Raw genomic sequence first — 23,031 nt, 5'->3', positions numbered from 1 at the left:
TATTATGGATTGCTACATCAAAGGCGATGGAGTCATTAAGGTCAGATAATGTCACAGCTTTCTCTGATAAGTGTTCTTTACGATCAGGAATCAAGTCTACACCCTCGCTGACTATGTACCCTAACGTAATAGTGAAGTCTGTTCGAGAAATTACAGAATATAGATGAAGCTTTAACCTTGCATAGTGTTTGTTTGTAATATTACTGTTTAAGGTATTCGTTCTTGAATGTTTATATCCCTATGGATTTTTGTTTACCTTAAATGTATAGTTTGTTTCGCTTATTTTTTATACATATACAATTTACAAGATACACAAAAGTTGATGTCTTCGGCAGCATGCTTCAGTAATATAGCACAATAAAAAGGGCAACATATCCACTATACAAGAAGACACAACACGAACAGACCGCAGTCTCCCAAAACACGCACCTCGCACAACATACACGCTAAACACCGTATACATGGTAGACCGTCCTTACATGACCCTGGCTGTTAATAGGACGTTAAAATAAACAAACAAAAGTTGGCCAGTCGACATATAAAATAAAATATAAAATGTTAGCCCCGATATATATATATGTCTTTTATGAACTAAGTATCTTCAAGTACACCTTACAAGTGATATATAGGCCTACACCATATCACTAGTTTAATAAATTGGCTATTACCTCAATCCGAGTTTATAATTTCCCCAAATTGCAAATTATTTTTCAAGATTTGGAAACGCATGTAGTATACTTAATATTTATTATCGCTTTTATGTTTTTTTTTTGTAAATTAGAAGCAGAATTGGTATTTGAAGAACGAATGAACAAACTCCATTTATGTTTATATACCGTAAAACATGGTTATACCGAACATGCTTACAACGAACTGGTGGTTATAACATACTATTTCTCTGTCTCCGTCAATTGTCCATGTTCTCCAGGGGTTCATTATAACCGTGTTGTACTGCTATCGAGTTTGTTTATTGTGAATTGATGCTTTCTATCTACTTTTATATTTTTGTCTCTCTTTTCAAAATGATATGAATGCCCTTCTCGGTCAATAAGTTTAACATCGTTGCATTTTAAATGCATTTATAAGCCCACTATACAAACAGTGTCCATTATGAATCACACTAACTTCTTTAAAAATGCAGTAATTACTTTCTCAACAACCGCTCTGGATAGATCCCTATTTTATATGGAAATATCAATTAATACTTTTTGGTATTGGTTAAATTTGTTTTCTCGTTGCGGAAAGGAGCGTCAAATTCCCCATGATAATTGAGATGGAACTAGTTTTCTCTTATTATGGTACTATCGGGTGTCCAAGACGCGATTCTCTGGCGTTCTTCCCATTAAAATTTAAATCCAAAGCAACTCGCACATCCAACCAGCATTGATTTTGCCTTGAAACTGATACCTCGGAAACATTTGGAAAAAAAACCAGCAAGATTTTAAAGTTAGTAATTTGTATCGTGTAACACTAATTAGGCAATGTTTTAAGTAGCATTACTTTCAAATTCGACCAGCGAAAAGAAAATTTTAACATAAAATCATGATAAAAATGTGCATCGTTTGTCGATCGCATTTTGGATTTAGCTGATTAGAAAAAAAATAAGTTCGCGTAAATGATTTTACAGGCACACTAATTTAATTTAAGGTCGTTGCACAGTTTTCACAGCAATGCAGCTCTGGGACGTTGTTTATAGTGATCAGTATGGTAAACAAGAGACTACTTGTATGTTTATTTATTCAGACACGGATCTGTATTAAAGTGATTTTATTGCTTAAAGTGGTTATTAAATGAATTATAATAACACTTTTATATGTCCAAATTAAAATATACATGTACATTGAATTACGTATATACGTGTATTGCTAATGGACGATTTATATGATTCAAATGTCTTACAGTCAGCGTAAACGGTATCGTTTTTCAGCAGAAAACACGAATGTCCAGACTGTTTGATGGTTTTAATGCATGTCCTTACCAGTAATATATCGCTGGAGGTTCCAATTTGCATCATACATCATCGACATAGTGTATTATTTAAAGTCTCACGAGATTTGGAAGTTATGATATATCTCGCGAGATTGTAAACTAAGGGAACGAAAATCATGGTTAGTGACGACCACCGTCGTTCAAACAGAAGGCATAAACTAGGAGTGATCTTCCACAGTGTTTATACAACTGAACTTCAGTTTGGCAAGAATAGCCTCACGATGTGTCAAACAGCAACAAATTGCACCGAAATTGCATATTCTTTTTTGGAATATCAATGCATTTTGTTTACATAAAGACACTGGAGTTTCCGTTGTATTTAAGACAAACAAACATATACTGTTTGCGAAACTAATCTTATAGTTTGAACAACGAGTGAGCAATTTTCAAAACTACTCGGACAAATTACCAAGTATTGACCTTAATCCTGTAAATTTATCATTTTGTCATGACACAGGCATCTTCAAATAAACGTCTAAATATAAACGCATAAAATAATAATTAAAAACTAGTTAATTGTCTTATCAAATGGACCACATAAAATTAATGAAATCGTTTTTAGTTATGGAAAATGTAATTATTAGTGAATTTTAAAGAGCGGAATGGTATTATCTTGTTTTACTTGTGATGAATGACTATGACTCAAATTTGTCTTTCCCCGTGGTCTTTAATAGAGTAATAATATACTGTTTTAACTGACTAAATATTGATTTCCCTTATATATTGTAAACCAAAATATCTTAATATATTCTAACCAAACTGATTTAAACAATTCAATAGTCAATGTCGAGTGCATTATAGTATTGAAACCAACTGATATAAATAAATGAAGAATAATTTGACAGTAACTGTGACATAAGTACCAAAACAATAGCCCCAGTCTATATCACTCTTAAATGTCACGTACGATGAGTTGTGTTGGTTACTACACGTAATCATATAGAGGTAAATTGCTGGAAAACATTAGTTGATTAAAGCAATCATGTACTTTTTGTCTGTACTGTTGTTACTATGGATACAGATAACAGGATGTGACTTTTTTTTGTCCTGCCGTAAATATCGTCAATGCGAATATGATTTGTATAAGGATTACATGAGAATCACGCTATAAAATTGATACAAATATTTCATTAGTTACCAATAACAATATTTGCTAATGTTCACAAAATGTGGTTTGTAAATTAGAAAAAAGGCACGTGGGTACTTACAAATGGGAGCCTGCTCCGTCACCACCCGACTCATGCGCAGAGGGTGTAGACGATTGTGACGTCAGATGTATTGTTGTTTCTAAGTGTTCTCCTATCCCTGACCCGCGCCGTAAAGTGCTCCTTCTTCGTCCACTGTGACCCGCTCCTGTCGCTGTGGCCAACTCGCCAAAGAATCTTACCATTCCCGGCATGGTAACGTCATAATGGTCAGCAAGCACGTGATGTCATAGCAATAATAAAGCTTATTAATACACAGTGAAACACTTCCGGAGTTCAAAGAATACCTTTTGTAAATTCTAAAGCATCAGGTCAAGGTCAGACCTGTGTTTTATCTAAAATTGATATCACGGAGCTGCCAAAACCAAATAGATATCAGGTTGTCCCACAAATTGTAAACAGAACATCCATCTTAAGACGTAATACCGTTCCTCGTAAGATTTTGTTAATAAGCCTTCATTTCAGCAGCCCCTTCCCACACAAGTGTAGCCTCAAAATGCTTTTAAATCACAAACAGACATACAGAATGAACCGTGGTGATAGACACACGTGCATTACGTATACAACACGTGTAAAACACGATGAACCAACTCCGAGATTCAGTAAATATCTTCCGTTGTTTTATCAGTGATGAAGAATATAATTATTGATATTTCCTGAAATGAGACACACGTAATCCCGTGCTACGAGCGATGTCACAGAATACGACCTGATAGCAGTGTACCAAAGAGATAACTTTCTATATTGCACAACGCTCTGACGGTAGATGAGTCCTGCTTTCACAATCAACAGAATACTAGCAACAAACCCATATGCTTGATTTTTACAACATTGAATACTGGCTCTCTACGGGTAAGCCGAGCCATAACTCAACGATATCCTTACACCGGCGAACCGTGTGTGCGATTCTACTTCATCAAGTTAGCAAGATGACAGACATGTCATGCTCAAGGTATCTATTCCTGGGTGAGTTTTGTTTTCCGGAACATTAGCCACCTTTCCTTTCTCGGTTTAGTTATAACCGTTTCCCCTCACTGTTGAGTCGGAATGACATGCTGTCCGGCGTTCGTCAATACAACTCACACGTTTTTATTGGTAAAATGTCTGTGCAAAACTCGCATGAGTGGACTTTACAGTTCTACCACGTACTTCCATGCACTGTGTGGTCCACACAACATCTAAAGACGTTTGTTTGGAGCTCAAAAGGGATTAATAAACACAATTAAATATTGTTTTTACTTTGTAGACGACTCGTTGGTTTACTACGTACAGTAGTAGTCTGTAACATCATTCTAAAAATACCGGTGCCGTAGTAAAACAACAAAGCACGCCATCCCTTAATACTGTGCTATATATTAAAACCAGGGTATACCCGTCGATGTTTCTGACTTCGGAGGTTGATTTGTATAAGATGGGCTGGGCTTACGTAAAACATTACTCTAAAAACACGCGTACAGAAAGTCCATTACAAACACAGGCAGGGCGACGGACAGATATTTCCGTCAGAGCAGTTATCTGGGAGTTCACCAGATAACACGGCTGTTATAACTCTACCTCCTGAACGAGAGGTCCTCACAGCACGTAGATAGTGTCAAACACCAGGGATATCACAGCTTTCGCGAAAATCACTGCGAAATAATTCCTCTTTGGATAATTTTTGGATTGATGGAATTATTTTGTCTGGCGTAGATACATGCTGAGCAGGTGTGGACTTCAAGGATATATTAACCCCAACAGAACCGATATATACTGTAAATAAATACGAAAATAAGGTCACTGCACCCGCTTTGAGAACCACGTGGTCTGTATATGAAATTATAACTGTCACGTGATTATATGCTCTACTCCAATTTCTAACGTCTGCTAATTATATTTATTGACAAAACGTTATGTTGTTTCTTGCAAGCGATTGGTCCACGAATTCCAAAACTCCTCTCAGATTGTTTGTCGTGTGTTGCTTATTTATAAAGGCTATATGTTTTATTTCGTCTGGTGTCCCAATGCAAAAAATTGCATATTATGTTCAAGCGTTAATGGACATGTTTCAAATGTTCACTAGCCTTTATATCAGACGGATGCAGCTCATGCGAAAAAAGCAGCAATATGCAGTGCAGGTGTCATCAATGTAAATAAAGTACAAAATATGAACACAAATCTTTACAGTTTGGATTTTCAAAACAACGAGTTACTAAGCCATCAGGCCTGCCTATTTGTTAGACAATATAAGTTGATATCGTTTTTTCATCACAGCATAATTGAACACTGTTCTATAGTTACGACGCATATTGTTCTTAATAAGCGAAACGTGTTATCCATAAATATGTATTTGAGTCAGGTGTTTAAAGACTCACAATTCATTATTGAAGGTAGAGTATCTGCTTCAAATAACTGCTTTATTCTATTTTAAATGTCAGTATTTTTTTGGAACCGTCGTCCTATAAAAGGCAATATAATTCCATTACAGTGTTATAATAATGGAATTCCCGCCTCTTTGTTCCCTCTCCAGCGTCTGTATCTAGCCGTGTCACTACTGACATAACAGCCATGGAAATCGACGTTTTCAAGCGTGAAACGAATTTCCACGCTCGACAGGATTAAGATTTCCTCAAAGAAACTTTCCAATCGACTGGGAGTTCCGTTTACTGAAGACTTGATAAAGACGTAATGACATCAAATGGATAGTTTCCTCAGACTTACACAATTCACAGATTTGTAGTTATTACTCCTCGTAAAATGGTTTTGATGCTAATTCATTAGAAGGTTCGAACAATCGATGTCTTGTTGACGTCACTGTTGATCCTGACGAAGCTATTCCGCGTTTCTAAACTCCCCATGGTGCTTTGTCGATTGAAATGTTGTTGTGTCGACTGCAGACATGGTGATGTGGACATGAATATTGTAACTCGACATAACTTGTTGTTCTTGTAAATATGCAGATGCTAGTCTACCTGGATATAGACGGTGGTGTCTTCAGATATCGGTGAAGCGTGTGTGAAATATTGACGACTTATTTCTTGAATGGCCAACACACGATGTTATATTTATATTCATATACCGTTCATGAATGGCCATTTTTCGCCAAAACCTCGTAAGAGAAAATAAACAAAGTTGTATCATTTCCAATCAGTATTTTGTTTTGTCATTTATATATGACATTTGTTATGATGTCAGCATTGGTATCATTTCCACCAAACTTATCTAAGAGACATCTCTGACAGGCCGATGAAACAGTTTAAATCTGTGACATTTTATCACCCATTAACAGGGACTCATACATGCAGCTCTATCAATACGTCCAACACTACAGAGAAACCTTCTGTTGACTGTCAGGAATCGCTCTGTCATAAACATCCTTCTATCAATCCTTTACCAAAATCAATCACACCCTTGACCTGGAATGACCTCTGTGACCTTTATGGCGCCATCCTACCTTGATAGAGTCACGTGACTTCCGTTGCATGAGACAGATTAGCAGTCCATGTGCACACTTGGCCGGATGCCTAGCGTGTGCAGTCACATTTAGATCGATGTCGTTGGTCAGCCCATCACCTCCCGGTATTGTCGATGTCAACCATATACAGCTAGGAGTTAACTGAGACGCCGAGAAATGTATTGGTTTCATCTTTGTATAAATCGATTTTTCAAAAACGGATGGACATGCATAAATAAGCTCAGGTAGTGTAGCTGGACGATAATTGTACATCGACCAACACCGAAACAAATTTATCGATATTACGCTCAGTACCATTACATCAAATACATTAATTTTTGAATTCGAACGTCTATTGAATATTTGCAATATTCAAATATAAGAATATTTTTGCACTTTTTTAAGAAAAGCGAACATATTGTTTATGAATGAAATGCTATAAAAATATGTTTGTTTTATATTTTGTACATTTTATATACATCTTGTCATGCTATGTTTTGTAAATCACATACATATCTCCTCATGTAACGTATTTTTTTATAAGTGAATCGATGAATCGATATAAGTCTTTAATATTTAGGTCCCGACTATGTTAAAGATATTATTTAATTTGGTGTTGTGTTTTCAATCTAACTAACATAGGTGGATATGGTCTCACAATAATATCAAACCTTCGCCGAAGTGACAACATGTTAACAATATTGTAATTTATACTCAACAATGAGAAAAAATTCATTAGATTTTTACTCTAATTATACAAACTAACTACAGAATCCCAAGTATAACAAGTGTGTTTACATGCAACATATAGGTTAAATCAGGGTCGCAACTTTAACAACCTAAGTAAACGTTGATATATTTTTTCCTTTATCAACAATCAGCTAACCAATGAATGTCTTGTGTAGTAAACCTGCAGCTACGTTATAGATACATACAGAGCACGTGTTCTTTTGTTTTTTGAGCACAAGTAATAGCAAAGAACGTGCTGAGGTCGCCAAGAATGTGTTGTACTATTGTTTAGCACATGTTGTATACAGTCTTATAATTAAAACGGATTTATTACACGCGATAGTCGAGTAAGTACATGACCTGGAACAATTAAAGACACAGCTAGCTTGTTTTCGTTGTAACGCTGATTTCGGATAAAGGTGCTACAATGTAAATTTAGAAAGATATATCGCTTTTTAATTTTAGAGAATTGCGATTGACGATTTAGTATCTATAAAATTCAAAAGGTGTTGTGAATTAAAACTTCATTAATGTGTAACATTAGGATAATTGGACACTGGCAACGCAATATCCCAATTCTTTCCTAGGTACATTGTGTTTTCCTTAAAAATATAAAACATGTTATGCTTTACATCTATGCCTACTTTCATGGGTTATGTTAAAATGTACTGTTATATCAAAAACAGCCACATTCTAATAAAATTCCATTTATGCTTATACATCTCTTAAAATAGAAATACGGTTTAGATGAAAGACTATCGTGAGATGCAAATACTCGCCAAGTTACCTTGAATATTAAACATTGGGCAATAAATGAATGGTTTAAGCGAACCAATCGATAGTCAGATCGATATATCGGTTGATATTTATCTGTAGAGAAAGGCATTGATTTCTGTAAACACAAGATATGTCGTCATTTTACCGCCTTTGACAACACACCGTCAGCCAGATCCAGCCCAAACACAAACCGGCTGATCACATATGTTTTTCAATTAAAATTTCCCCGTAGAATAAAATCGATAGGTGATGTTTGAGGCATTGGTTGTGTTGGAATCCATATATGGGTCAAGCCATGGGGATGGTTTGCGTCTCAATATAGTCTATCCTTATTTCTACATTGTATAAAGAGCGTTGGTTAATAGCTAATCTAGAACTTTTATTTTGTTTGTGTTATATCCGGACATCCGCGGTCATGTCTTTAATGTGTAAACAAAACTTAAGCATATTTTCATACTCTGATCTAAGGTGCAACAATACACTGTTGTATTTGTATCCTTAGATCATTAACATCATCCACATACAATAGCCTGGTCCTGATTTTTAAACGATGTCATTTGAAAATTAGGTTTGTCTTCTCAAAGATAACAAGACTAAACACCTTGAGATAGCAATTTAGGTTCAAGGATTTTTGTTTTGGTGATTTCTGTTATATTTGCAGTATTTATACTGGATATGAATTGTATACATTTATATACGTGATCCAACACTAGCGCTATGTTGTTTGTAGTACAACTTTTGTCACACAATACTACTAACGATGAAGCTGTCGACTGTACGTTCCAGTACAACAAAATCGTTCTCAGTGACAACTTGTTCTCTAAATCAACACGGTACTACCTGTGTACACATACCTTTTGTATTATTTACCCTTCGGATGCCTTTATAGACCAGTATTATATATACATACTGTACAAATTTACTTATTCTTAGCGATTTTTGCGCTATCTTAAAGCGATAATAATTGTTCATCGCCGCTGATTTTTTATTTTATATTTTCGTTATTGAACCCCTGAATTACGTTTATTTATATTCAATAATGAATCATAATTGTCATAAATGCCCGACAAAATGTGTTCCGTTCCAATACATATATTTTCCAATCACGTTTGAATTTAGTTAGACCATATCAATTAACATGTTCTAATGCACTGATTGAACACTAATATGTAGGAAGAGGAATGTACAGAAACGTTGGCACCGACTTAGTTATCTGGATGATTATGATCGATATATTATAACGTTATATAATGGAATGGCATGGTACATGATGAAATATTACTGTAACAGTTACCATTTGATCACACTAACAACAATAAACCCAAATGAAGAAAAATAAAGTGCGCAGCTATAGGTGTTTCAAGTATTGAAGCAATAATGTAGCAATGTAATACATTAATGTTATTCCATACATATACTGATTTTGTCAATGAGTTTTATTTTAACAGAACCCGTTGAAAAATAACTGATTCTGCATTCTACACGAGCGAATCTGGAAGATTTATCGCCATTTTGGAAAACGAATGATTTTGACATGAATGGCCCCCCCAAAAAAAACCACAATCAAAACATACTATCATATGCTGATTGTCTTATTATGCATACTCAGGCATTCAGGGAAGTGCAGTTATTTTTTGGTTTTGGGGATTTACTAACCTCCAGAGTATGACGGAGTGTATGTTTTCGACTCGGGCCTGTTAGATATATGACGGACTTGGGTCTGCCTGCACACAGGCACTGGTTTATTGCAGAAGTAAAATGCATCATATCAGCGACACTAACATGACACTGCAAGCTCCTTTCTGTGATCGTTTTTATCAAACCTAGTACCGTTAGCAATTTTATCTTTATTTCTCGCCGCGTCAAACCGATGAAGCCGGCGGTGGGGTAATATGTTTTCTCATGCTCTCAATGCCACATGATTAGTTAATGAAATTTTGTCATACTGTATGCCATCACCGCGGTGCGATCTAATTGAAACTTTACAGATTTTATTAGGCCTCTTTCAGTAGCTCTCTACTGGCGGGTTTCCCCATACATCTTCAGCTGTTACCATCTGACAGTAAGAATGGCAATGGGATTGGTGAATGCCTGTCATGTGACTCCGACCAAAATGGCTAATACGTGTAGTTAACAGGAAAATGGACTTAACAGCTAACGGACATCGTGTGTTGAAATTGGCCATATAAAATGTCGTCAAGTCGATTTGTAGTTACTCTTAGACACTTATGATCGAATAGAATGATGATATTGGGTTCATTTGGAGGATAAATATTTCGAAATAGTCTCTTTAAAATACTCCAAAAATCTGTTACCGATAATGATAATTGAAAAATGTGAAGTCTGCTGTGCTTGGCGTGATCAATTCTTGTGTCTTTATCTAGGGTTCCGAAGTGGTTGTGTTTGACAATGATGTCAATCTTTCATAACCTTTATTATAACTACAATGCAATGATAAAAGTTTATGTCGGCATAAGTCAATTGATATAAATTGTTCGCTTTCTTCGAAACTCCGGTTGCGTTATATGTGACAATTGCAGTTCCAACCGAGAACTATTTGCAATGGTGCAACGAGTATGGAAATCGTATATTTGTTGAAGGTTGATAAACAAGTGAATTATATAATGTAGACTAAAAGGTTGATTTTATAATCACAGACAGTATATACAGCAGTATTTCAACTGACAGAATCGCTTTGTTGTATTGTACGGAAACAATATAATTCAAGAGAAAGCAATTTATACTGGAATTTGAACTTTCCAATATACAGATACAAACATCGGTACACATGTTTATTTTGTCTGAATCAATTACCACTGGCGATGATTGGAAGAACCAACCAGTGTAGATTTAAATATCATCAGTTTAACGGAAAATGTTGAATTCCTATTATACAAAATCTGTTTTAAATTGGTGTTGGAGTTTGGCAAACTCCCACACAGACATACTTTAGGTAATGACTTTTCGTGATTCAAGTTCATGTTTTTTAATGTTTTTGTACGGCCGCAGCCAAACTTACCTTCAGGCAAATGTTTATCTACACTCCATGTAAACAGCATCTTCTATAATTTATATAAAGGGGATTGAAAGAATTGAAAAGTCGATATTGATTTAAATGCTGTATATCAGTGCTATCAAGTGATGTTAAAGCTGTATCACAAACTTGTATACTGTCAACGTACTTATTTTAGCGGTAGTTTCAATTTTGCGGTATTTGCGCTGTCTTTGAAATGCGTATTCATGTACAGCGATAATTGTGGTATTTCTGTTGATTAACCACCGATTTCCGGTAATTCATATCCGCTCTAATACATCATAATTCACTGTGTTCGCATTGGCCCTAAAACTTGATTGCACTAAAATAAGTATGCTTACCATGCTCGGATTACATTAGAAGAGTTCACTTATCTGAAAATTATCTATCGTCGTACAAAATGTATTTTCCATTTCCGTTGTAATTGTCTTATATGTTTACAAATTTGTACACCCTATATCTGTCATGTCTGTCTATAACTCTTGGCGATCTACTGGATTTAAAGTACATTTTGTCTAACAAAACCTGAAAAAGTTAATGTGTTTTCTCCTTTTTATTTATATTTCTTCTTGCATCAGTATTTTGTTCTTTTCTTTGTATTTCTTATTTTCTTGTCTTATTTATTTTTGTTTTTCTTGCATTTTTCTTCTTCTTTATTTGTATGTTCATGTATTTGCATTTCTTTAATGACCGTGAAATAGGTCACCTTGACATTAAAAACTGTTTTATAATACGTAAACTACCCTAAAAATGTGCAAAGACAAAATAAAAGAATTTTTAATTGAAATCGCTTAATTATCCTGATTGGTTTTTTTTTTACTTTATATGCAAATGTGCCAGGAAATGGAGAAATGCGGATCATATGCAAAGAAATGTCAAATTAGGTCAATGAAGCCACAAATTCATTTCGTTATTAAAAGCATTTGTTGATTTCCCTTGTTGTGTACATCATGCCGTGATATAGAAGAATAAATGTCGTGCAATTCTAATGCTACAATACAAAAAAAAAATCTTACAAAAGTGTATTGCATCATTTTAATTGCAACCATACCATAGTTCTTTAATCAAATATATCGAACCAGGTTTTTTTTCTGTACATGTTAGCAGAAAATGGTTCATACGACAGAATTAGCACAACTAATAATAAAAACAAATCAAGGGTTGGAACCCTGCGTTCATTCCTTATAGAATATGCAGATTTTCTCTTAAGAATTATTTCATTTCACTCTTTTCACTCGATCTCTTTTTTATCTTCAAACTCATTAATACAAATTGAATCCATAAAAAAAACTAAAAATGTAGTAAAGAATCTACTTTTGCATACGTGTTAAACTTATCTGTATCGATTGGATTTAAACTAACCAGAGTTACGCCGTCTCATATGAAGTACATTATTGTTATAATTGAACTGTATACGAATGTCTTAATTACTGGTTTATGTTGATAAAATTCACTTAGCACTCCCCTTAATACACATAAACACAACCTTGGCGTCACATGAAACACGTGATGCAAGCTAATGAAATACATGAACCATCAATGGATACAAGACACTACTATTGTGAGATCTCTACCACTCGGACTGGCAGGATCAGTCCACATAACCGCTGGTGATAGCCGAATATCACTTACAACTGTCGATCTCGTTTATTCGATCGATAGTGACATATGGAGATCTATCAGCATTACCAGCAATTGTCAGCGGATCATACAGAGGTATAAATCTCTTCTGTTAGGATTATAACCGTTAAAAGGGTGCTTGATAACCTTTATGCTTGGTTTTGTGCGAGATTACGGCAGCAATCGCTGATTAAAGAGTTTTGGTTCCTAAGCGAAAACACAGATCGGACCGATACTCCTGCTATTTTAAGAAGTCAATATATTACTCGAAGTTATATATGGATATGGAAATAGAAAATACATTTCTTTTTACAAAAAAAAAAAAAAATCAAATCATTAATAATGATTAAAATTTGATTGATATATTTAACTGTAAAAACAAATATTGCATATTCCATTTCTGAAAGTATACATTATTGCTCGAACTGACCAGAATTAGAAAAAAAAAGATTTCCGAATACATGTATCGTATCCTCGCCAGCTCACACAAATCTACTTAGAAATGATATCTAGTAAGGCAGGTTTTTTGGTCTCTTCTGCATGGACATATCGCTACCTTACGTACTGATTTCGACTCCATTTTCAAATAAACATATTATGGAGGAAATGCTGTCTTTTCTAAGTGACAGACAATATCAGTACAATGTATTACCGAATATAATGCATTTTTGCGTTTTCAATCGTTTTAGTTACATTACTATTTTTCTCCCATTGCGTGTTAGACATCTCCAGATGAAAGAAAACGAAACGGATTTACAATTCAAATTGTAGAAAACTAAGAACAAAGCCTGATATGTGTAGATATCTTAATTAATGTGACAATAAAAACTAGTAAAGGCTCACTAAAGAGCGATCTCAAGAATATCTGTCATCAAGATTGCGCTTCATCGTATTTCAGAATTAACAAAAAACTCTCCATATGTAAAATGGGAGCAGTCTCGGAAACAACACGAATACGGCACTTGTCGCTCCCCAGTTTTCCCCAAATTGTATGATGTTTGATAATGATGAAATGACAGCGATATATATTTGGCATATCAGATCTAGTTAACACATTACTCGGGAATAGAAGTGTTTTGTGCTAAAACTATTTCAAACACAGCCTTGAGATAGATTAACAGTATCTTAGATATAGTAAGGAATATAGTTATTCATATATGTCCATATATGGTGGTAATTGGACTGTGTTCTGTAACAGTAATAAAGACAGATTACCCGCTAGGAACTCAAACTACATGCGTAGAATTAGAAACACCATTTAGTACCAGATCGATGGAGATTCCCGTGAAGCTGCGAATCGAAATCTACGCCACAGTGAGAAATATTGAATTCGAGATGACATAATTTCTTCAGAGACGTTTAACCTTTTAGAACTTGGTCAACGGTAATACAGACGTCTTAGTCTTCATAATCAAATAATCGATTGTTATTTGTTTACATACTAATCATGCCTTTTTGATTGATGTTTTTTTTCATTCATCTATGAACAAATAATCTGAGAATGGCGCAAAACCCGACGCTATCGTGACGTCACATTGACGTTGCGGAATGATTTGGAAAATTCAGTAGAATCGTATGTTTACTATTGTATCAAGTCGTCTGAAAAATTAACATGTTTGTTATTTTTTATCAGTTTATGAAAAATGGTACTATGGTTTATGGGTTTTAACAGGGAAAATCCATTAAAACACGTGTGGCGGTATGCGGGGAAGCCGGTACATCGGATAGCGGACGGTATAGTGAAGGACAACTCTACACTATATTTATATATTTTCACACATTTTTCATTTTTCTATACGTTGTCTTTTTAAAAGTTTATTTTCAGTTACTTTATGTTGTTTATTTAATTTTTACTTTATGTTACCATACCTTCACCCTGTTTGATAAACTGTATACGATTACTACCAATCGGCTCATATACTACCACTCTCGTACATCTGTGGCGTCTTAGCCATGTTGAGTAAACAACTGACCAATTACATTAATCACGCATACACCACTTTACGTTTTTTTGTCACAAATAAGCGTAAATAATAAGATTGTGGTTACACTGAAAAGGTATACACCCACACAGATTGGCAAGCAATAAACCACAACGCTATGTTTTCTGGTTGAAAATAAAGCTTGCCGTATCCTAGCAACATCTTATAATAAATATCGTATTTCGTTTATATGTTCTTTTATCAATTGTGACAACTAATTAGCAGAACAAAGCATACAAATATGATGAAAAGCTAGAATGAACAAAATAGATTACCATAGACGCTCCTTTCCTGAAAAGGACATATAATATTACTATTTTCTCATAAAATAATAATACTAGATATTTCAGTTCAGCAAGTATAGTTTGCGTCATTTCTTTCGTTGTTAAGGATTTGAAAAGACTTGAGGTAAATGGGATCCTCCTGTCAACAAAGCTTTTGTAGTAATATCATTTTACCTACATCATTATCTATTATCAAAGCAAACATAATATGGATACAAGGTATGCACTAATTATAGAGTTCGAATCCCATTTGGGGTAGTTGCTGGTTACTGGCCGCTGACAGGTGTTTATGTTCTCCGTGTACTCCGGTTTTCACACACCAACAAACCTGGGATATCATTAAATAACCCTGTCTGTTAATAAGGCGTTAAATTTTAATAAACCAAAACCGTAATACCTCGTTAGTTGTACATGTGCTACATGTATATACAGGGGATTCAAAGCTGCAATGTTGTATTGGAAGTATCGAATGTCGGTTCATCCTTCCAGTTCATCTGAATTTAGTTGTGTAATGATCATGTACCTCAGATATACCTTCCATGCTATTTTTTTATTTAAATGTGAATATATAATACTCAATGCAAATGTCATAATCATGTAAGCTAAATAATAGCCGTAGTGTTGTAAACTATACGGTATTTTTTAATTTTCGTTAGCATTGTTGCGTTGGGATTTGGAGAATACGTTGGTGCTCAGTAAGCGAAATGCGCCTTGCCAAATCACATTTTTGCTTAATGAGGTATTTAAAGAGGACGCCAGAAGCTCAATCTTTGTCACGTAATGCAGTCTTCTGTTCCTTCGAGCTAGCTGCATTTCTTATCGCACGTGTACATGATAAAAAGGGAAAGTAATCCATTCTCGTAACATTCTTGAGAACTTTCTAATTAAAATAGAGGAAAACGAAAGTTCCATTTAACAACGATAAATTACAAAGGTAGGTTGCACGGAATCATGGTATGCCACAACATACGCAAGCTTATCAATCTTTTTTGTATGTTTAAAATTGAAAACAACACAGTCGAATCGTCAGGGTAACGAAACCGGAACAAGAAAACAACTCAAAGACACGAAAAAAAATAAAGGGAATGAATATGAAAAAAACCGACTCGTTTTATGAATTTCCCTCCAGTTTAGTCTGAAGCTCCTATCTGACAATAATTAAGGCTAAATAAGCCAAATAGGTGGTTGTTGAAATCAACCGTGAGTAAGGCTTTTGTTGAGAGACTATATTAGGTTTCATCTTTTGCTAATTATGTAATGCAATGGTGTTTGTTTGCGTCGTTGACCAATAATACACGGTATACAAAGGTTGGTACAGGTACAAAAGATGTATTTGTTATCACATGATTAAACAAAGGACAAAAAATATCACATTAAATTCAGTTTTCGACTGTCTAATACACAATAGAAATTGAACGGGTTTTTTTCAATTCTACGTATGTAGATTTTCTAATGTGAGATTCAGAATCATTATCCTTTGACAATGGAATAATGTAGTTCAGGATTTATTAAACTCATTAAGTAGTTTAACTGTTCAAGAAAGAACTCTTCTTAAACTTCTTTAATAAATCCAATACATTACAAAGTAAGATGATATATATAATTATAACTCAATACCTGAGATGAGAATTTTGGACTGTTTTGGTTTCAGTGTTTATTTTCTATCAGTCTATAGTGGCGATACTGACTACACACATCCTACAATATTTACACAGCTGTTGTGTTAGATCCCCAACCTGTATATGATATCTGTAGACCTGACTGATAAAGCGAGAAATTTATGGAAAGTTAACCGTATAATTAAGACAGCAATATATAATTTATTATATCTATAGTAGAAACAGGTACCTCAAAGCCGTATTGCTCTCGTGCCGCACGTGCGTTCATCTGTCACGCGCTAGCCAATGAATCTCGTTTTTATCGTTTATCATATACTCCTCCCAACCTTGAACATACACTGTATCATCAATCTGTCCAACGTGTGCCTTTATTGATAACAAAATCGTGATTTACAAACCACTGTATATCATCCTTCCTACTGGTTTTACTGCTGCCTATCTCAAATACCAAAGCATGAAATTGACCGATAATGTCAGTTTTAAGGACAGTTTCTACCCACCCACTATTTCTGTATAAAGGTGTGTAAAAATTTGTCTAACGTAACGAGGTAAAGACATAATACATAATTTTTCCGAGTAAATGGTATAGAACATAGGTAATAGAATGAAGTCATTAAGTGAAGCCATTGTATGATTTACTTTCTTGTTTCTGATTTTCTGTCTCCAGTTACCTTAATAAAACCAGATCACGTAACATTGACAGCGCTTTGTTAATACAAACTAAAATATCACATCATTAATGGATATTAAAACATATCATAATAAACATATTTTGTGACATTATTTGTTACTCTGGCTGTGGAGGCATACAAACAATGTACGCATCATAGCAAACGTACTTGGAAATACTGTTTTAATGTACATGAATACTAAACATATTAAAATATATGACAAATGCCAAAGGAATGTTGTTTCGTAATAGATCATTATAATAAACATATTTTGTGACATTATTTGATATTTGCAATGCCATACAGACAGTGTACGCGTCATATGAAAAGTACTTGCAAACACTGTTTTAATGTGTATAGCTACTAATCATCGAATATTCAAATGTATATTTAATGCCTTAGGAAGGTTGTTTCATTATACGATCTTATAAGATTGACTTATAATGCCTGTGACATTAATTAAGAAAACTGGATATTATAGTAAAGACTTGCATTATGTCTCATGATTTATGTTAGGGAACGATAAGCTGAATTTTCTTCGTAAATAAAGTCATTGCGTTATTTTTTTCCCGAAAGTATCAAATGACACACAGACCTGCATATTTCTGTCGTTTTATTTACGACAAAATGGAATCGGCATCGACACTTTATGTGAGTATATACATAGTCTACCTGTCTATGAAGGCCATTAAAAGGTCAAAGGTACTATTTTCAGTATACCTAATTGGACTTTATACACAAGTTTAATCATGTTTTAATTTATTATTTGAGACCCTAGATAAATGGTCTTATTAAATATGTCTACAATTGATTATATATCTGTGACAACGTCTTTAAAATGAGACAATTGACCCAACACAAACTGAGTACACATGTACCTGGATTATATTGGTAATGATCATTATTTCCGAACGTGACTTGTAACAATGTACTAGTATTTCACACGGCAGTATTTCTTGTAATGTCTATGATCTTTGATACAGACGTGTACTGTATGACATGCATTTAGATTAAATGGATATTAAACAGTTCAGTTTACTATTTCTATATCTCCGTCGTATTCTGCCAATATTGCAACCGTCAAGAGACTGGTTGTGGATTTCATTATATATATTAGAATGTAAAATTTAGCCAAGCAAAGAACTTTGTATAATGATAACTATTTTCATTACGACCAAATATAATCAACGTTCATACATTTATGGACTCTACTTATATTAAACACTAAAGAAGTTGTGAACATTTTATTAAGGTAACTAATATTATTTACTTGTCCTCATTAACTCAACCTACGCATGTAATGAAAATAAAATAGTGTTAACCTGAATCAAACACTCATTGTATATTATATGCATTTATATACATCGTGAAACTGTTTTCCTGGGCATATTGCTGTTGAAACAAAAATATATGAATTTTATTTTTTGTTGTATATGCAAATACAAATGATAATAGAGACCATTTACTATATAAAACTTCTCGCCCTTCTGTATTAGTATGGGCTATAAATTCGGAATTGTAAGCTCCCAAGACAACCAAAGTTCGTTTAAACTGCCGAAAAATCGTTATCTATTTTAAGAATCAGCCGGACTAAATTTCACAAAAATCAATCAATGTTTAACAAGAGAAGAAAACAATGAGAGCAATAAAGCTTTCTGATTGTTATACAAAATGATAGTGAATGAACCGCGTGGAAACTACGAATCACTGAGAGCCACATATTTACATCATAGTAAACCTGGACAATTCAAACACTCATAACATGTTCTTTTTCGCAGATAAGTTTAACAAACTTGGATGAACCCACAGCTTCACTCTCAAGTGGTTGCCATGGTAACAAGGAATCGATATCAAAAGTGATAAGAAAGCACGGGCTGTCCTTCTTCGCCAGGTAATTGGATAGGTTATCTGTATGGAAGCCCAACGGTGGAACCAAGCAAATGATACGCAATGTTCTATTTGAAATATATATTTCAAACACAAAAAAATATTTTTTAGTAAGACATAGAACTATCTATTTTGATGTAATATCTTTGTGAATTTGTTCCAAGAACAGTGTAGGATGAATCCTGAAACACTATGAAGTACCTAGTAAGCTTTTAGTGAGACTGCTATGTTTCTATAGCATAATGTAATCTGCAATCTGTAAAACATTACATCATATCTCATTACAGCTATTGAATCTCTTAATATAGCGAAACTTGTTAAAGAGAGTGTTACAATAAGAAAATAACTAAAACTGACATATCTGTAGTGTCTTTTTGTTCAAATATCGATCTCGGAAGAATCTGAATCAAAATCAGATTCATCATATTGATCCGTTCCACTTCACTTAAAGATCTCACACAAACATACGAAAGCTTCCATAGAAAAACAGCAAACATAAATGTAAACATTTTTTTTATCTCTTCAGACACAAATTTAACAGAGATTGGTTGTATGATCGGTCCTGTCTGTAAACATACATGTCTAGTATTTGAGCTTGTCCTGAAACTCTTAAGTAACGATTATCATTGCTAATAAATAGTTTGGGAAAGGAACAGGCCCTATTATATGTTACGATATTTAAAAAAAACTTAACACAAGTCCAGTATCTGTTTACAAATGATAATTCTGATATGTGTAGACTGTTCAGGCAATAAAAGCTAAAACTCATAGAAATAAAAAATGCACATCATGTCTTTCTTTATGAAACACGAATTTTAATAATACATGTCTATGTGTTTACACAGTTGCAACATATCTTCTTATTGGTTTAAAAACGAAATTCGAGAATAAAAAATGATTTTGTAAACATTAACTATAACTTTCATAATCTTAGCCTATACAATATTTCGCGGTCATAGCCATTTTCATTACATTCGCGATTAATTGTTCTTAATGACAGTTATTCATCCAAATACAGATAAACGTTTTACGGACTTATTTGCGAAACCTTTAATTTTGCGTTCCAGGTTTCTTACGAATGAAAAAGAAATTGTGTATATCGTGAAGCGATATTGGTTGACAGATATACGTAGAATCGTTTGGCCTTCGGTTGAGCGCTGCCCCATCTCTGGGTTGTGTCCACTAGCCGAGACACACCACAGTCTATAAAAAATGGTAGTTTCTGCTCCTGCTAAGAGCTCAGCATACAGGGAGTAGGACGATTGGTTCGCCCGTTGTCAGTATATTGTGACCGGGTGGGGTATATGTCCTCGGTGGCATGCTTCAGTGATACATGTTCCACCATACAAGAGGACACAACACGAACATATCGCATTCTCCCAAAACACGCACCTCGCACTACATACCCGCTACACAACGCATAGAGGGGAGGCCGTCCTTACATTACCCTGACTATTAATAGGACGTTTATTAATACAAACAAACAAACAAATATTTATAATGGATAAAGTTGTTTTGGGAAATGTAGATCAGAACTTTAACTAGAAGTAATTGGCAGTTACAGATTGTGTATAAATAGTTTTCTATCTCTATTCCATACTTACCTACAATCGTATCGACTTATCTAGTCTAAGCTGAGCCGATAATATCAGAAACACCTGTCTATATGTGTTTTATTAGACAATTAGGTTAAATTAACCCTCCCCACTGACGGAAGTACTTAGGATAACTGATTACTCCCCCCAATAGCTCTCGTCATTACCGGTTCGCGGCTTTGGTAATTTGATAAACAGCGGATGCCAACACTAGGATGTGGTATACCAGTGTAAACTCGTTATACTATAGGCTTAAAGCCGTACACAGGTAGTGTGTGTGGTAGGTTTCAATCAACAATGTATCTTTACAGAGATAATAACATTATCGCTATGCAGTTAATTGTGTTCCGATATAGAAAGTAAAAGTACATTACATTATGAAGAGTACAGTCAATGGCCTAGGATACCATATCTGTTCCGAAATATTCACTAAATCTTGCCTTTAGCACGTAATTACTCAGCCCTTTCAAGTCATTGAAATGCATGTTTCGAGCAACAAATGTTTGCTTAAGACCATGACAAACCTGCATACATTCGTATCATTTTCTCTATGCGAAATAAAACAACTATACATTAGATAGTATTCATTGTGATGAAAATATTCCGACGGTGGTTGTGTAATGATGATATATATTTACAATATGTATAAGGCGAACACTTTGACATGCTATTTTTTCTTCAGTTATCTATTGAACAAGTTTTGATGAATCATCTTCTGAAAATCATTCAAATGGACCGACAAACATTTATGTAGTTACTACATAGCATTCATGTCCACTAAAAGTTCTTGTTGTTAAGCCTCATGTATGTTTAGATGGAAGCATACCTGCCGAAATCACTTTGTAATTACTAATAACACTATACAATTGTGAAATGAATGCAGTACTGCCAAAACTCAATTTCAGCTCTTATACAGTGTACTTATAAAATCAAAACCGGTGTACATCTATTGTAAGTATTGTAATTTTCAAATGTTGGTAATTTTTGATCGTGAATGAAATATCAATAGCAATTCTTAATTCGTGAAAATGATTTTTTTTACCCAAATTTATTTTGATGGTAAGGGACAGTTCATGTTGAGAATGTCTATTGCAAGTTTTATATAATATTAGTACACAACCAGTGGATGTCTGTGTGACTTTGCGATGACTAGTAGTATGTGCACACTGTCACCTACAACAGGCAAATGACTTTTGTAGTATATAATGTGCACACTGTCACCTACAACAGGCAAATGACTTTTGTAGTATATAAGTACACGAAAGTGTAGAAGTGTATGTGTTATTTTCTAAATAAATTTCGAAGATCTATTCTAACAAGGTATGCTTCCATGTTGTTGACAGGAGGGGGTACACAACAAATATGGCTTTGTGTAGATTTAATAAGAAACCATATGAACTTCACACGGAATTCACGACAAGGTTTTTCAAGTGAAATTCATGTTTATTCATTTCTGTGTAAAGTTTACCTTGAAAAATATTGGCTCAGTTTGATATAAAAGTACAGTATGTTCTGTTGATGTAAGACTTACGTGTCATGAGCTAAAATCACAGTACAAATTCCTTCTGATAGTGCGTGATAAATACCCCATGTTGTCCACGAAATAGCAGACCCAATAAAAGTAAAGAAATTAAATTCATTTGTTTTAAAATCAGTAATATTCCGTTCTCTCTGTGTGAGCCAAGTGCACCCAAGTCATCTGTTCAGCGTCTGGTGTACCAAGAACGATAACTCTTACTACTCTGTGGTGATTTAGAGTGAAGTGATCGCAAAAATGCACAGTGGATGATCATTCTTTCAATGAAATGAGTAAACGTGGCAACTGAAGTTCAAATGCAGTGGATATTTCATGAAAAAAAATGATAGCATACATGTAACACCTGCGCAATGGTTTAGGTATATGCTGTGATAGATATGTATATTTCATATGAATTTAACGGATGTATGTCTGTGAGCATAACTCAGTGAATGCAAGAATATTAGAGTTGTCTCTCTTAGTCTGGTGTATCTCAACCGTACAATTGCTGAGAAACATGTCTTTAACCAGTATAACAGTATCAACCAAAGAAATAGCACATTTTCTCTAAAACCAACACGTGCAATACTGGCTTGACTAGGACACTCATATCTCCTGAGGCGGTATTGCATGGCTATCATGCAATAAAGCCTCATGACGTCATAGCATTAACAAAACAACTATTTTCTCGGT

At 34.4% G+C, this 23,031-nt stretch overlaps 1 protein-coding gene across 3 annotated transcripts in view; it reads right to left on the bottom strand.

Annotated features, from left to right (window-relative positions):
• The window catches only part of LOC138310658 (innexin unc-9-like), a 176,738-nt gene that overhangs the window by 87,251 nt on the left and 66,456 nt on the right, over positions 1-23,031 (bottom strand). Inside the window, exon 1 of one of the 3 annotated variants that reach the window (XM_069251944.1) lies at positions 3,198-5,345. The exons of the other annotated variants lie outside the window; for them this stretch is intronic. Within the exon in view, the coding sequence (XP_069108045.1) occupies positions 3,198-3,388 (191 nt within the window). The 5' untranslated portion in view covers positions 3,389-5,345. Of the gene's footprint in view, positions 1-3,197; positions 5,346-23,031 lie in introns of those variants that run through there. 3 annotated transcript variants of the gene reach the window in all.

The sequence above is a fragment of the Argopecten irradians genome, chromosome 16 (assembly GCF_041381155.1).
Source record: "Argopecten irradians isolate NY chromosome 16, Ai_NY, whole genome shotgun sequence".
Taxonomy (NCBI): Eukaryota; Metazoa; Mollusca; class Bivalvia; order Pectinida; family Pectinidae; genus Argopecten; species Argopecten irradians.
The sequence above is the reverse complement of the archived record's forward strand: the minus strand, read 5'-3'. Positions and strand labels throughout refer to the sequence as shown.